This window comes from Atractosteus spatula, chromosome 12 (assembly GCF_055471065.1).
Source record: "Atractosteus spatula isolate fAtrSpa1 chromosome 12, fAtrSpa1.hap1, whole genome shotgun sequence".
Lineage (NCBI taxonomy): Eukaryota > Metazoa > Chordata > Actinopteri > Semionotiformes > Lepisosteidae > Atractosteus > Atractosteus spatula.
In genome coordinates this window covers 33,162,626-33,180,925 of record NC_142717.1, presented here as the reverse complement: position 1 = coordinate 33,180,925, position 18,300 = coordinate 33,162,626, and the positions used below count along the sequence as shown (strand labels likewise).

Here is an 18,300-nt window from a genome sequence, read left to right as displayed (position 1 = left end):
TTTGTATAACGTTATAAAAACATATCGATATCAAAGATGCAATGTTAGATGGTATTTTTACAGCTTGATTGTCTCTCATTTATAACGAAGTATTCTGAATGTTTCTAGTCCATGATAAGAGAATCTTGGTACAGCCATTTCCTTAAAATATTAGTTTGTATCATCAGTGTTTCAGCTGCCATGAAACAATATGGTATTTGACACAGGAAGCAGTCTAAATGATTTATTAAAAAGCAGAAGTGGGAGGACAAAAACAGGAAACAAACAGGAGAATTACAGTACATACTTTAAACTGCTATATGAAGTCAAAACGACAGAGCCTCTTTAATTTCTTCTTTTTGTAACAATGGGGATTGAACTTTCTACATTTTGTTTATGTAACTATAATGCATTACATGTAACATTTAAAAAAAAGTAAAAGCAGGGTATGACTATGTTTACACCTTCTATTCTATCAATCAGTAAAAGCAGTTGAAAACAAGCAGCAAACTTGGAATTGGGCTCCCAAGTGAATCAACCATTAAAGGTACAGTATTTACTCAGAACACAGGTTGAGACTTACAAGAACAAAGTTTGCAAACAAGAGGAGTTTGTTTGGCCCACCAAGCTCATTTATTTTTGTAGCTCACTGTTCATTGTTCTCATCCAATTAGTTCTCAAACAAGGTGATAGTGTCACTCCAGCAAGGCTGGTTTGCTTGTTCCGTTCTGTTTCAATTACACTTCGACATTTGTGTCCTCTGATTTGTGTTTCACTGTTGATTCTTCAGACGTCCACAGGGTTGTCTTTGTCAATGCCTTAAATTTTTAATTAGAGAAGACTGCGAGGGTCTTTCATTCAAGTACTCAAAATTCTGTTTTAGGCTAAATATGTTCCAGTTCTTTTAGGTTGTCTAATAATGACATTCCATTTAGACTAAAAAGATCCAGTTCTTTCAGCATGTTAGCATAGGACATTTAGATGAGCCTGGGAATGTGCCTGCCTGGTCACTCTTCTCTGGACAGCTTCCAAAGTAGCAATATCTTGTTTGTTTTGTACATACATAATCTTCTAAATGAGGTATTGACTGTAAAAGTGTAGTGCACTGTACAATTTTAACATAACTTTTTATTTCAAATCTACACTTTTAACTAGGCTATATATTCAACTAGGCTGTTAAAAACACTGAAGTCTTTTTCACATCACTGGTAGCTTCTTCCAAATCACTGCCTTCATTTTAACCAAATGATAGTTCAAGCTTTAACTAATTGCAATTGTCTGTATCAAATTTAATCTACCAGGTCTCTTGCTCAATCTTGAATCCTAAATCTATATCTTACTGAATTGTTTTGCATCAGTGTTTGCTAATCCTTCCTTTATTTTATACCACCTGCTTCACTAATTTACTAAAAATACAAGAAGCTAGATTATCAATTTGTAATCACAATGTGGCACACAACTGCAGTATCTCAGCATTGATGGGATTGAGGGCATCTAAGAGTGTTTTCAGCTAGCAGCTAGGAATGGCCAGACACCTGAAAGTTTGCAATTATGTCATTAAAAGAGCTTTACTAGAGATAAAGAGATTTCTTATGGAAGGAAAATTGTGCCCAGTTAAACTACTTAAATACATTAATACAAGGCAGAGTATGATTCTGCCACTGGCCTTTCAGCAACATTATGACTTCTGCACAATGTGACCATTACTGATTTATTGACAGGCCTGATCTATACTGCAGAGAAATGAATGAAAGGAGGTGCCTTAGAGAAAACAGTAGCTAAAGGAAAGAGCTCTGACATTCCAAAGGTGTGGAAGAAAGAGCAGACAGACCTGTCTCATATGCCACAAACTTATGCATCCTTAACCACTGCCTGTTTTTATTAAAATAGGTTTGGCAAGTCTCCCTTTGGGGCCGAACAAGTAAAAGCATTAAATATAGTGGTGTGAAAAAGTGTTTGCCCCCTTCCTGATTTCTTATTTTTTTGCATGTTTGTCACACTGAAAAGTTTCAGATCATCAAACAAATTGAAATATTAGACAAAGATAACACAAGTAAACACAAAATGCAGTTTTTAAATGAAGGTTTTTATTATTAAGGGAAAAAAAAAATCCAAATCTACATGGCCCTGTGTGAAAAAGTGATTACCCCCTAAACCTAATAACTGGTTGGGCCACCCTTAGCAGCAACAACTGCAATCAAGCGTTTGTGATAACTGGCAATGAGTCTTGTACAGCGCTGTGGAGGAATTTTGGCCCACTCATCTTCGCAGAATTGTTGTAATTCAGCCACATTGGAGGTTTTTCGAGCCTTAACCGCTTTTTTAAGGTCATGCAACAACATCTCAATCGGATTCAGGTCAGGACTTTGACTAGGCCACTCCAAAGTCTTCATTTTGTTTTTCTTAAGCCATTCAGAGGTGGACTTGCTGGTGTGTTTTGGATCATTGTCCTGCTGCAGAACCCAAGTGCGCTTCAGCTTGAGGTCACGAACAGATGGCCGGACATTCTCCTTCAGGATTTTTTGGTAGACAGCAGAATTCATGGTTCCATTTACCACAGCAAGTCTTCCAGGTCCTGAAGCAGCAAAACAGCCCCAGACCATCACACTACCACCACCATATTTTACTGTTGGTATGATGTTCCTTTTCTGAAACGCTGTGTTACTTTTACGCCAGATGTAATGGGACACACACCTTCCAAAAAGTTCAACTTTTGTCTCGTCAGTCCACAGAGTATTTTTCCAAAAGTCTTGGGGATCATCAAGATGTTTTCTGGCAAAACTGAGACGAGCCTTTATGTTCTTTTTGCTCAGCAGTGGTTTTCGTCTTGGAACTCTGCCATGCAGGCCATTTTTGCCCAGTCTCTTTCTTATGGTGAAGTCATGAACACTGACCTTAACTGAGGCAAGTGAAGCCTGCAGTTCTTTGGATGTTGTTGTGGGGTTTTTTCTGACCTCTTGGATGAGTCGTCGCTGCACTCTTGGGGTAATTTTGGTCGGCCAGCCACTCCTGGGAAGGTTCACCACTGTTCCATGTTTTCGCCATTTGTGGATAATGGCTCTCACTGTGGTTCGCTGGAGTTCCAAAGCTTTAGAAATGGCTTTATAACCTTTTCCAGACTGATAAATCTCAATTACTCCGTTTCTCATTTGTTCCTGAATTTCTTTGGATCGCAGCATGATGTCTAGCTTTTGAGGATCTTTTGGTCTACTTCACTTTGTCAGGCAGGTCCTATTTAAGTGATTTCTTGATTGAGAACAGGTGTGGCAGTAATCAGGCCTGGGTGTGGCTAGAGAAATTGAACTCAGCTTTCCAAAGATGTGATAAACCACAGTTGATTTATGTTTTAACAGGGGGGGCAATCACTTTTTCACACAGGGCCATGTAGGTTTGGATTTTTTTTTTCCCTTAATAATAAAAACCTTCATTTAAAAACTGCATTTTGTGTTTACTTGTGTTATCTTTGTCTAATATTTCAATTTGTTTGATGATCTGAAACATTTCAGTGTGACAAACATGCAAAAAAATAAGAAATCAGGAAGGGGGCAAACACTTTTTCACACCACTGTATGTTGTATTTGAATCGTACACAGTACATTAACTTAGTTATTCTGTAAAGTGTGAATTTGTCATTATTTAAATGAAAAAACACAAAAATCATATTTAAAGATTGAATGCTTTTTAAAACAAAATCACCATTCCTTCTACTGAGAGCACTGTTGACCACAATGTTTGACTGATACCCTAACATATAGTATTATATGTATATGTATAGTATTTAAACAGCAGTGGAGTACATACTTTGCATACTCTTACTGAGAAACTGCAAATGTTTACAAATTTCCCTACAAAAAACCCTTTGCAATTCACATCTTATAATATTTTTTGTTTATCTAATGTTTTTACCACATACATCAGTTGTTGGGTAAATACAAAATATCCCCAAATAATGAACTACAAATATAGCTATTTAGGCCAGTTTTACTGTTAAAAGTTAGAATAAAAAAAGAAAATGTACATCTTACCTGTTATTGTAATATACAGTACCACTGAAATTGAATTAACTTGACAAAAAGCCTTGTAGAACATACCCCCTTATGAAATGCATATTACTGGAATTAAAATCAGTAACTGTACTGAAATCTACCAGTACTGAAGGAATTCTCAAAGTTTTCAAGAAACTGTTTTGTGTTCTTTCAAGGAGCTAATGGCACATAGCTTCACCACAAGCAATGCATGGAAGACTATATTTAAATAAAGGTAAAACTACTGCAAAGAAAATAATGTCATTAACAATACTCTTATTCTGTTGCTAATGTTGATTGGGCAGTATTCAGATTATTGTACTGTATGTACACTCTGAATCCTGGTGGAATACTTAAGACAATCTCTACAATGTAAACACTTAGAAAAACTATTTGGAATAATCAAACTGGAAAAACATTTAAGCATTTAGGTCTGTTAGGCATATATATGTAGTGACTCTTTGCTTAGGTGATTAATCAAGACTTGTCAGTAGTCTGCCCCCATCAACTACAGTTGTGAGAAAAGGTTTGTGAGCCCTTTGGAATTATCTTGATTTCTGCATGAATGGCTTCTAAAATGTGATCTGACAAAAGGATTTCTAAAGACTTGGGGCTCCATCAGTCCACAGTCAGGCAGATAGTTTACAAATGGAAGAAATTCAGCACTGTTGCAACTCTCCCTAGGAATGGGCGTCCTGCAAAGATCAGTGCAAGGGCATGCCGTACAATCCCCAAACAGGTGAAAAAGAACCCTAGGGTGACAGCTAAGGATCTGCAGGCATCTCTTGCACTTGATAACGTCTGTGTTCATGAGTCTACCATAACAAAAACACTGAAGAGTGTTGTTCATGACAGGTTACCACAGAGGAAACCACTGCTCTCCAATAAAACATTGCTGCCCATCTCAAGTTTGCTAAAGACCACCTGGATGAACTACTGGAACAATGTTTTGTGGACAGATGAGACAAAAGTTGAACTTTTTGGTAAATGGACACAGCGATATGTTTGGGGAAAACAAAACACTGCATACCAACACCAAAACCTCATCCCAAGTGTGAAGCATGGTGGAGGGAGTATAATGGTGTGGGGCTGCTTTGCTGCCTCAGAGCCTGGATGGCTTGCAATCATTGAGAGACCAATGAATTTGAACTTGTATCAGGAAATTCTACAGCAGAATGTCAGGGTGTCTTGTCTGTGATCTAAAACTCAAAAGAAGTTGGGTCATGCAACATGTCAATGATCCAAAACGCAGGAGTAAATCAACAACAGAGTGTCCCAACAGAAGAAATTCCGTATTTTAGAATGGCCAAGTCAGAGTCCTGACCTAAATCCCATTGAAATGCTGTGGTGTGATCTGAAGCAGGCCGTACAAGCAAGACATCCAAAAATTATACATGAACTAAAATAGTTTTGTATAGAGGAATGGGCCAAAATACCTCCTAACCACTGCGCAGGTCTGATCGGGAGCTATAGAAAGCATTCAGTTGAGGTTATTGCCAATAAAGGATGTTCCACCAGTTACTAAATACAGTATAAGGGTATTTATATTTAAATACCTAACCCTTAAATATAAGGGTTCACATATTTTTCCATCAATTACCTTGATTGTTTAAACCATTTGTTCGATAAAGACATGGCAATGTTAAATGTTGTGTGTGTTGTTTGCTAAATAAGACTGTCTTTATTTATTATTATGCCTTAGATGAAGATCAGATCACATTTTAGGAGCCATTCATACAGAAATCCATATAATTTCTAAGGGTTCACAAACTTTTTCTCACAACTGTATAGTTTCACATGCAAATAACAATAAAAGCAGAAGTACCATATATACAAATCTTAATACATCTGCATGTGTGCTATACAGTATGTGACAATGTGCATCGACAACAGATTTAACAGGATACACCTACACTCAGATCAAGCATGGTTGAGTAATTGTTCCAATGTGTACAACTGCACAGACAGCACTTCATATTGACTGAAAACTAGAAAAACAAAAGTTAATTTACTCAAAGCAAACAACACCAAAACCAAAAGTAAATGAACATATTGTACTGCTGAAATAAAGTAACAAAAAAGTATTTTTGTAAACTCTGATATTCCACTTTTAAGGTGTTTATGTTCATTTGAAATGTGTATTTTCAATATTTGAGGTGAGCAAAGTCGTTAAGGAATGCAGGTTTCATCTGGGGTCTGCATGGCTTATTTCAATATTTACTTTGTGCAATGTACTTGACAGGGTTCCTTATTTGCTTCTTGCAGAATTATTTACTTCTTGAATTCATCATCTCAGTGCTAGGTTTTCATTATCTACCACTTGCACAATTTATTTACATCTTGCTACTTTCACCTACAATTCACAGTCTCCATATCAAGTGAATATTATTCAGAATTTTGGTCAAAAACCACTCCAATACACATACTTTAACATTTAACATCACTAGTCAGAAGCTCACCACTTAAATAACTTTGTATGTCTCCACGAGCAATCAAAAATCCTCTGCAAAATTATGACTCCAAGACTCACTTTGGTGAAGTGTAAGAAACCAACAGTCAACAAGCCTGCCTGTACTTTCCAATGCTAACATTAAGTAAACAAATGGTTGCCTCAGGTGCAGTGCTCTTGTCAGGCTGATCACTCAAGTCAGCCTTGGATGGTTAATTTATGTTTTCAAGAAAATTGTAGTCAGCACTATGATAGACATTTAAACTCTGGAATTTCTTGTTTTTGAAACAGTTTAATGTCACACGAATCATGATTATTTTGAATTACAATATTTATAAAACTAAGCTTTTAAATTCAGTTATTTTCTAGACAAAAATATAAAATGTGTACATCAATGTTAAAAGATTATCACTGTGAATTTACACAGTATAAACAAGTCAAAATAGCCTTTTGTCAAATTGCTCAAATGTCTGTAATGCTGTGAATTACAGTATTACATGATTGTTTTCAGCCTCTATTAGCACTGGAGTGAGAAACTAGTATGAGATGTAAGAACACTCAAAATAAATTAACTTTATAAAATACAGATAAACTGGCTTAGTTGCCTTCTCAATATTTAATTCCTGACTTCATGCAAGTGTTCTCTTTGCCACAACTGAACTTCCCTTAGGCCTGTTCTGCTAATAACACAAGCTTCAGCAATCACCTCAAAACTGAACAAACTTGCATCAGCTTGTTTTTTAGCTATTTATAAGTCAGGTTCTAGAAGACATTCAGTTTTGTCCCACCCACATATCCAAATACAGTGGGTGCTGGCTCTTTCCCCGTTTGAATCTTACCAGTATTTTTACTCCCCAAAACAGAAAATGTTATTATATATATACATGTACAAACACTGTATCAATGTTTCACAAACAGACTTTATTCCTAATATACATCACAACACTTTATTAATGATGATAGTTACAGTTAGTCCATAAGCCACTAATATTTAACACATCTTCTATTTTTATCTTATATAGCATGCTGACGCAGCTACCCACCTGAACTATCTTATATTTTAGCTGTCTTCACTTCAATGCAAAGAGAAAACAGGTTGAGAACAGCCCCAGGGTACTACAGTATCATGTGACCTTCTCCCTTACAGAGGGAAACTTAATATTAACGTTCATCCTTGCAATTATTTCAAAACTTTCAAATAAAAAGCACATTGAAGATATTCTCTTTCTTTACAAAACCAAAACTATAACATTCTTTATGTTTTGCCAGCTAAACTTGAAAAACAAAAGCCAAATGTTGTGGCAGCTTAGATGAACATATCTTCACATTCCATCAAATGTTAAACATTTGTTTAAAAATTACTGTAAAAGAGTGTTGCAATGCAGGCAGTAAAGAACAGTTTGCCCCGATCAAACTACATTCTTCAAGTATCACGATCATATGATGCACTTGCATATTTATGAGCTTATGTCTCTATTTTGCTTATTCAACAGCTGTACAATACTATAAGATCTATTTCACTAGTGGAAGATGCGTGTTAGAGAGACCCGATACAGATTGTAGTACGTAATCAAAGGAAACTCATAGCGCTTTGCCAAAAATTACACGTAGGAAAAACAGAGAGACCCCCTATATCAATTATTATTAATTTACTGTTATACAGCCCTTAATAAGAAATGTTCCACAATCTCATGTGTTAATTCAAAAATACCCAGGTCAATCGGGATCCAAAATGGTAAAGAAAAGCCACCCATCCTTTAGCACCAAGATTACAACTTTATTAACAGCTCTGATTGTGCTACAACCTTTTTATATTTTTCCATGTGGAGACTCATAAGTTTTAAGGGTCTCTTTAAGTTATAACTTCAGTCTTTCCATCAGGTGTTGCTATTTGCTAGTAACACTGGATATAATATTAGTGAGATTTCCATCACAAAATAATTATTTATTTTGAAATGTATATTTAGGAGTCACAGCAATTGAAACAGTAGAAGCTATAGTAACAGTCAGCAAACTTCAATTGAAAACATGCTCCTCAGTGAAAAGAAAATCAAACAGTAAAGAAAATGACTGAAATATTACAAAAAAGAAAAAAAAGTAACTGAAAATCATATTTACCGTGTTCCAACACCAATGAGTAGATTTGCTTTTTTAATTAAAGAACAGCACAGGACTTTATTTTTAATTAGAGAGATAAGCTATGGCTGCTAAATAAACAATAATACTTTTTTTCATTCACCAAATTTAATTTAATTTAACATTTTTTAGCAGGTTTACACTTATTTATTGCTGGTTTTTTAAAATAAGATTACAATAATTAATAGGAATATATTACTAATAAGAATACAATTAAAAATTGGCTTAAAATTTTGGAAAGCTATTATCTATCTTTACAAATAAAATTGCAGTTGACTGAATTTGTGCAATGATCAATGAAGCAAAACAGACAACAGACAAAAGACTTTCAATGAAATAAAAGAAAATCTTTGTCATGTACAATGGTCTTGTAACCTTTCATCACAAGAAAATACTTTTCTTAAGCAGTGTCTTGGAAATCTATAAATTAATGTTTTCTGCTTAATCTATTAATCAAAATAGCACCAAACTGCACAGTAATCGAGCAACCTGCCAATATTTAGTGACTGTGGGCCTATAAACACCATCCCATAAGAAGTATATTAGAATTGTAACTGTAAGACCATCTTCACACAGGTGAATGCTTCTTAAGAAGATGCTAAGGAAAGCTATTGAAAATATTAACACTCCATTAGCATAACAAAACATGTCTTAATAATACACAGCTCAGGCCAATAGATTTGCCTGAGCATAGGTTGCACCTGAAGAGAAGGCGTATCTTAGGGAAATTAGAAAACACACAGGCATTAACTATAAGAGGTTCAGGAAGTGTACAAAAGTATAAAACAGTGGTGCCAGTAAGGCTGGGCGCTATGGCCAAAAACATTATCACGATAAACATTTTCATATCAGTCGATATTGATAATTATCACGATAAATGTCAAATCATTATTTCTTTCGAGTTTAAAGGCAGATTTTTTCTCCTGAGTGAAAGTTGAAGAAACCAGACAGTTAATTGGTAAATTAAACAACTCTTTATTTTAAGAACACAGCAGGGTTTTAAAGTTGCCTTATTTGTCTTGATACAAGCTGTCACATATACCTTATATACTCCTTACATACTATATACTGACATGCTATATACTTATTGGGTATTTGAAAGTACTGTAATTGTTTTTTGACAGGACAGCATGTTGGCACAGTGGCTAGCATTGCTGCCTCACAGTGCTGGGGCCCTGGTTTTCTGCATGGACTTTATATGTTCACATGGGATTTTGCCAGGTCCTCAGGTTTCTACCCACAGTCCAAAGACATACTGGTAGGCTAAATGGTGTCTGGGAAAACTGGCCCTGGTGTGAGTGTGTGCGTGTCTGTCTCTGCGTATGTGCAATGGACCGGTGTCCTGTCCAGGGGGTACCCTCTCTTGTGCCCGTTACTTGGGGGGATAGGTTAGGGCGCCACTGTAACCATGAAGAATTGGAAGAAGCAGTTAGAAAAGGGGTGGATGTTTTTGGAGAATATAAAATACCATACAAATGGTTTTCCACACAGGAAAAAATGTGCCATAATTTAACCCTTGCCACATACATGTACAAAGAATGTCATTAGCAAAACTACATATTAAATGTATTAAAAAAAATCTTGTTTACAACATTCTCAAATGCCAAAACTCTGGTGAGTCTTGATCTGAGAAGCCTGAAGATGAAATTTCGATCACATAATAATAATGTAATGTAAGAACGATAATGTTGCTTTATTAGCCCTATACAATTTCTTGCATTAGGAATTTGTCTTTTCGCATACCCCAGCTTGCTCTCCATGAGACACACAGACAGGGAGAGAAGCTTGGGGTCAGAGCGCAGAGTCAGCCATTGTACAGCGCCCCTGGAGCAGTTGGGTTTAAGGGCCTTGCGCAGGGGCCCAACGGAATAGGATTCCTCTGCCAGCTGTGGGATTTGAACCGGCAACCTTCCAGTCACAGGCACAGATCCTTAGCCACAGAGCCACCACTCCGCCCCATATTGTCTGTATGGGACTTCATGCTCAATCTGGATTTCTTGAGGATTTTTTCTTCTCATGGACCTAGTAAAGTTTGTTTTTCCCCAAACTCTTCTGGTCACCACTGCCATCAGACGTCTCTGTATCTTCTTCCTCTCTCATTTAATATCTGTGCCTTTCACCTGCTGGCAAGCAGTGGTTCCATGGTGGAAAATTTAACTTCAGCGAAATGGCAGCTTCTTATGAGACTAAGTTCTTCACGCATGTTTTCCATCAGCACTGCTACTTTAGATGTGACTTAGGGTTAGGGAGATTTTATTTTATGTTGATCACATATTGATCTAGAGTGGCACTGACACACAGTATATTTCTGCTGATGTTTCCTGTTTTATTATGAAAGTGAAATTCAAAGACAGTTAAGAGTACCTAGTGTTTATTCATGGACTGTGGGACCTGACCAAGTAATTTGTTCCAATCTATCTATAACTGCAAATGAAGAAAAAAAACAGTTTCACAACAATCGTGATATTGTATTCTTTTGTGTTTCAAATATCTTTTAGTACTCTTTCACATTAGTTGTACAATCCAACAGTATAAAATAAACAGGTCTGGCATTGAACCTCACACCTGAAGAAGGCTCCATGGCCGAAACGTTGTGTTTTCTTTCTTCTTTTCAGCATGGAATAAACCTATTACTTGTTCCTTTGAAGCCTACGCATGCTGATGCAGCTACCCACCTGAACAACATTAACCATATGTATGACTTTCCATTTGAAGATATTAAAGTTAAATAATGTAATCACAAAAGATACTACACACACAAAAAGCATTAGTTCAATAATGTGTTTGCTGAAATCAAATATGATTTGATGAAGATTATGACAGAAAACACTTTTTCCACTGAAAGAAGGCATTTAGTTTACATCTGTAGCCCTAAAAATTTTCTATGTTCTTCAAGACAAGCATTCATACAACTGTAGTTGCCATGCAAAGATTTTTTCTAATGAATACAGACACATCAAATGTCACTGCAAATTTAGAAATCACACAATTTAAAAGTGTCATTACATACAGAAACAACTGGAAATCTCCAGTAAGTGTTGGTTGTTAATCAATCATAATTATAGTTTTCAGTTGTATGATTTGAACCATAGTAAAGCATCTCCAGTTAGTGTTCCAGGCCTGCTATGTCCCCATACACTCAAGCACTGCTGACAATGAAACCAGCACCCTTACATATATTAAAGATTGGGCTGGTTCAATATTATCAATATTATTTGCAAGTGATGTGGAAGCCGCTGACTGTGTGTATTTGATTTTAGAGAAGGGTAAGTCTCGAACTCTACTATCAATATTCTATCAGGACTACACACATCACGAAAGTAGGCTAACACAGGAAATGACCAGGCTGCATTTGTTCACAGGGATTCAGAAACTCCTATTCCAGAAAGACACCAAAGCCAAAATTATTCTTAGACTAGGCTCACACCAACTCTAAAGGATCAGCTAATTTCTTTCTATATCTCTCAAATGACAGGTTTCTGCCTTACAGACTTCCTGTGGAATTTGTGTCCCAGACTTATGTCTCTTTATGCCTCCTTTCTCACCTCCTCCTATTTCAATTTCTTGGACGTATTATCACTTTCTGTATCTTTTGTTCTCCTGACCCACACCTTTGCCTCATATTATTTCTCTCTCCCTCATTCTCCAATACACCTGAAAAAGACTCCACTGCTGAAACCCAAGTTTCTTTTCCTTTTTTTTGAAGAATAAACATCTGCATGTTCTTCTGAAGCTTGCAAGCTGATGCAGATCCCAACACTAATTCAGGAAATGACTTAAACAAGTAATAAGATCTTGGGAGTTTATGCATCCTTGAATTACTTTACCTTAAAGTGAACTTCTTTGGTGTGGTTTCTAAAAAAAACTACATTCTTGTTCATTCTGCAATACCAAAGCCTTGACAAAAACCTTTACAAGTATTTAACACCAAAACGGGATATTATCAAGGCAGCGGCAATCAAAAAACTTTCTCTAATGAATTATCTGGTGTTTTAGCTGGAATTTGCCAAATCAAACTCCAAAACTAGATTGATAGATCTTAATTTTACCTCTGGTTCTTTATGGCAGTTCCACAACTCTTCTGTTTTTGCCAATTAGCACAAATAACCTTACTGTTTATGTTGGGATTTATGTTGTTGAACGTAAATATTGAGATCTTTACACACGTTTGTCAAGTATGACCAACAGGACACATCTGGCTTTTAAGTATTCACCTATTGATCAAAACAGATAGGGCCTTCTTTGTCTGGTTATGGTATGAAATGTGATCAGAAAGAAACACCTTTTGTTTCAAAACATTACCGTGACCCTATTTCTAAACCACTATCTAAAGATATCTAAATAAGAGCACTATAATTTCACAGTTTCTATACTATAGAGATCAGATAAAGTGCAGCTATACAGTAAGCTTAAGCACAGCAAACCACACAGTGAGGGACAAAAATGAAAAGCATCACATACACAGTAAGATGTGAAAAGATCTGGAAAAGGATGGATAAGAATAGATGGCACTGGTACAAAAGTATAAAGAAAGCAGAAATGAATCAGGTGACGTTACTGACGCATGAGAGAAACAAGACATAATCATCCTTAATCTGCCCCTGTGCATCATCAAATTGATGAAAATTGCAAGAGTGTTACAGACACTAAGGTATCAGCGAATAATACTTTGAAAGCTACACTGACAAACTATTTTCCATAAACATCACTGATAAAGCTGCTGATAAACTGCCATTATAAATTAGAAAAGCAACAGTTTTCTTTCCTAAATAAAAATACAAAAAGGCAAATTAACTCTTAACCCAAAAGATCCGATCTGGAAATACAGTAGTAACAGGATGGCCAAGTCATTTTATGGGTCATCCTTTAAATCATGAATACTTGGAAAACGCAAGTTTTGATCAATTTATTAGGTTACCCAGTTCAGCAGACATCATGAATGGCCAGCTATGGTCTTTGAAAGTTACAGGGTGCTAGGATTTTCATTTAAAATATCTCTAAACCACTTCACTGAACAAACTGTCTGCTACAGCTAATTATATTTTCTAAGTACTTAGAAATTTGTGCGTAAAACCTGTTAGATTTTTGCTCTTCGGGAACAGGGTTGATCACAGCTCTTCTAGTACTTAAGATATAAACATGACTTGTTTGGTATCAAAAGAATGAGGAAACACTGCATTTCATGAATACAAATACAAATCTCAAAACTCTCACAACTCTCACAAGGACACAGCAATATACTGTATTTTACCAGATTCAGTGAATTTTCAAAGAGTTGTGGGCTATTGAGAAGCAACTAGGCCTACACATTGACCAAATGCCTAAGAGGTGGAACCTGACGTCCCAACATCTTGTAGCCTGATCTTAGAAGCTAAGCAAGGCAAGCAGGTTACTGCTGGAAGTGGTACTGGTGGACCAGTAGAAGGCACTATTGCCTCTAGTGCAGAGGCTGTAGAACATTCCTCCTTTATGATGAAAGGAAACACTATGTTACAGGAGCACCCCAAGTCTTTGTTTCTTAAAATAGCTAAATGGATTTTGTCTATTTTCAAAGCACTATAAGCAGAAAAGGCAGTACACATTTCTAGGGAAATATGAATAGTTTGCAACTAATAATTTAGCTTTCAACCCTTACCACATTAAAATATCAAATATGAATCCTTACTACCAGTTTTGCACGAGGTATAATTGTTACTGAGTGTTAAGTTTATCATTAACAAAAACACAATAAATTATAATGTGCACTGCTACAAAAAAGAGAATAAGACAGGTCACAAAACTCAGAACTGATGAGGTTATTAGGAATCAAATTATTCAACATATAATCTACAACTAGAATTGGAAATTGTTTATTGAAAAAATACCAGAAGTAACTTCTAAATGATCTTGTAAATCAGAAGGAATAAGAACAAAGTGCAAATCATTATTAAATGAACCATCCCCACCCTAATCAGAAAGAAAAACAAAAATACACTATTATTGTGCTAAAACATTAGGTCCTTAGAAGTAAAAATTGTACAATGTGTTGAATAGGCTAATGAAATTAATCTTAATGGCAGTATCTGTAAATTATCCATAACCATGCTTAGCATGTATCAATGGTCACATTAACTTCCTGTAACTGGACCTGCATTGAGCATCCTGAGACCAAGCAACAACCTGCCCCAGTTTAATAAATCCAGTACTAAGAAAACAAGCACTTAGTGAATATGCTAATATGCATATTCAGATAACATAGGGGAGAAACAAATGTTGAGCAGAGTTTGATCTGGGAAGAAACATGCATATTATATGGACTATTGCTTACATAGGAATAAAGTAACATTTATGTAATCCTTGAATAACATATACAGACACCTACACTTCAGTGTAATTAAGAGTTTTCTAATGAGTTTATCTTCTCATACCAATAACACAAAAATAAGAGTTGTTGGGTGCCTATATACCTTATAATCAGTCCTTTAAAACTTACTGTACAGAAGAATATTGGCTTTGCTAATATTATATATAATCTGATTTCTAGGACGATTCTGCAGCCTCACAGAACATAACCACTGTCATCATGAATCATAAGTGCAAAGCTGAAAACCTTAAATCTTAACTACACCTACGCCTCTACAGCTCTTCCAGGATTGCAAAGAAGTACAAAACTGAAAACCTTAAGTAAACTACTATATGTCCATGTCCCACAAGTCTTGTTTACCTTTTCTTAGCCTATCTTGCTTTGGTGGGAGTTGCTGGAATTTGTCACAAACGCAACATAATGGCACAGAAATTACAGCTGATGGTAATTCTCACTTGTACACTAACTTTATAACTTTTGTTTGTAAAAGCTGCAGTACTGGAGCTCATTCTCTTACATACGTCCTATATGATGCTTTCAATAGCACAATCATAATGAATTAACCATACAAAACCTCTAGTCATACAGTAAACATCCATTATTTTAACTCGAGCTCTTTATTAATGCAAGTATTAACTGCACTTCCTACTCGTGCCTATTGTTTCTGGTTGAATTCAAGGATTTGTAAGACGATACTTTCACCAGCAATATATAGAGAGAGATTTTTCATTCCCTGTCCCAGTAATAATAGAATCATCTTAATTCCCATTCAAGACAAGCCTCTTACAGATCACTACTTGTTTCTGAGAAACATGACTTCGTTAAGTGCAAAAGGCCCTCGGGCATAAGCGCCCTTCTCTTTTTGCTGGCAGGTACCGTTATTTAAAATGATCTGCAACCCTGAATCAGAACAAAATTCCCCTTACATGTAATTAAACTATTCAAGAGTAATTTCATTGTTACGGTTTACATTTCACATTTCCTTATATTGTATCAATTAACAACACTGCAGTGCAATATCGTGATCTCGGCTTTCATTCGTGCCTTTTGGTAAGCCACGTTAATTGAGTGATGCAGTGCCCAGCTGGAAATAATACTGGCTAAAACCATCGTTACACGCTTCATCATACCGGTATTCAGTAACTTACCTTGGCTTTCTGCAGTGGGGTGAACCGTAAGTCATGCACAAAGGGGTTCCTAAATGGGGGAGCCAGCTCCTTCTTCCCATCTCCACCTACTGTTGAGCACCGTCTGCTGTTTCTCGACAGCCTCATCCTCAGACCTGAGGAAGGAGTTTAATACAACAGCTGCGGCGTTTTACTCGTGTCGCCGCTGCGCAGCTCGCCTATTTTCTCTATTTTCTGCAGATACGCTTTTCTTTATCTCCTTAGCCGGTGGTGGATGCTAGGGGCTGGAGAGATAAAACGCTGATCATCTAAATCGAAGGCGGTAATTACACAACAACGGGTCAAACTAGACGGCTCTGCCTCTCTCTTTTGCTGGTTTCAAAACGAATCCCCCAGCCTGGCTTAGTGTGACTGCAGAACGCATGCGTCCTGTGGTGACGGCGCTGACATCACTCTCCTCTGGAGGTGAGCAACAGCCTGATGCTTTTTACTCACCACAGACAGTATGAAGCGGCTAGCGAGCTATGCTAAGGCAGCATAAGAAAGGAGAGGTCCGCGAACTGTACAGCAGAACAGAACTGAAAATTAAAACGCAAGAAGAGCAAATATGTTGTCGTTAAATAAAGTATGCAGTCAGGGAACTGAATGCATTTTCAAAGGCAAGGTATGCTGTAGTTAGCTGAAGTTTTTAAATTGGAACAAATACGCTTAAATGTGGTGCTGTACTCCAGGGGTTTGAAGCGTTTACTCCTCGCCACCCTTTCCGATTTGAAATTGAAGGGGATATCAGATAAAAGCCGCTTATTTCTGTAGACAATCCCAGAAGCATGGGGCGCAAGGAGAGACTCAACGTTTGACTGGACGCACAAAAGACCCAAAGACGCCACCTTCACTATTTAGCGTACGAACATGCAAAAATCCTAACAAAAGGCACCCACCCGAGACCATGACCCAGAGGTGAGAGTCAGCGGCACTGACTGCCCCACCGCTGCGCCACCCCTCGGAAGGTTACGATGAAAAGTTACCCCTGCACATTGCGTTTTTTTACCTACTGTATGTACCTACAGTATGGTTTAGGCTGTTTATAACTGATAGTAAACTTTTAAATCACAACAGAATGTTTTACTATAATATAAACGTTTAGTTACAAAGTACTGTAGTTAAATGCTATCGTTTGTACATATTTGTATTTTCAAAACTAGTTTTGTATTTCATTACATCTATTTCCTAAGACTTTCAAACATTATATACAATTGTAATATATTTTTTAAAACGATTAAAAACACTACAGCAACAGTGTACAATATAGACTTATTTGAGTAAATCTGATTTAGTGACCCCCTAGCAGAGACTTTTTTAAGTCTGTAAATATAAAAGGACATTTCAGTGGTTCCTCACTAAATAAAAGCCCTCTACAGTAGGATAATGTTTTTGATACGGTTTTCTGTTTTTTATCCCAAGTCTCAGATATACAGTAAAATATAAACAAAAGCAAACACATACAGCAATCTAACATGGTTTGTAGTGGAAGTAAACATTTAAGCATACCTTTCCATGCAAATATATTGTAAGTGAACAAAGTGCCTAATATTCACAGCTTCAGAACTGCCTTTGTATGTCTGGTTGCCTTGTTTTAAGTGCTGTGCATCTGGAATTTGTATACAAGGTTACTAAGGTGCTAGTGTTTCACTGCATTTTAACAGCTTTGTTTCCTTACCTGTTTACTTATGGTTAATACTTCAGATGTCATATGTTTTATACAGTTGTTACATTTATAGTAAGTTCCACAGTAACCAACAGTGAATTTGAGAAATTTCCATTTGTACCCTATGACATGCTAATTCTAAATCTAAATTCAATTGTGATGCTAAAGGGTACAGAGAAACAGGTTACTAAAAATGGAATATGTTGTTGAAGAAGTTCAATTGTCATCTAATGTAGCTGGTCCTTGGTTACTTGGTATACTGAAATTTTAACTATTCACACAATTTCATCTTATAAATGTTCGTTTGGATTTAGATATGAGCTAAGGGCCAGGCCAGTGTTTTAATGTTGTTCTGTGTCAAGGATTCTTGCCTGTAATTTGCAATATGGACTTGAGCATTGTCATTCTTAAAAAATAGGACAACGTTGACATGTCAATAATGCCATAACAATTAATTGCAGACCTTCATCAGTGAAAGTCTGCAATTTCTTCAGTTGTCTCATTTCAGGATACAGAAGTAATTTGCTATGTTGTCT

At 36.5% G+C, this 18,300-nt stretch overlaps 1 protein-coding gene across 1 annotated transcript in view; it reads right to left on the bottom strand.

Moving 5' to 3' along the window:
- LOC148822939 (lysophosphatidylcholine acyltransferase 1-like) overlaps positions 1-16,945 on the bottom strand; it is a 66,721-nt gene extending 49,776 nt beyond the window's left edge. Inside the window, exon 1 of the mRNA XM_088929037.1 lies at positions 16,081-16,945. Coding sequence (XP_088785163.1) covers positions 16,081-16,206 — 126 coding nt within the window. The 5' untranslated portion in view covers positions 16,207-16,945. The remainder of the gene's footprint in view (positions 1-16,080) is intronic.
- Positions 16,946-18,300: the final 1,355 nt, after the last annotated feature.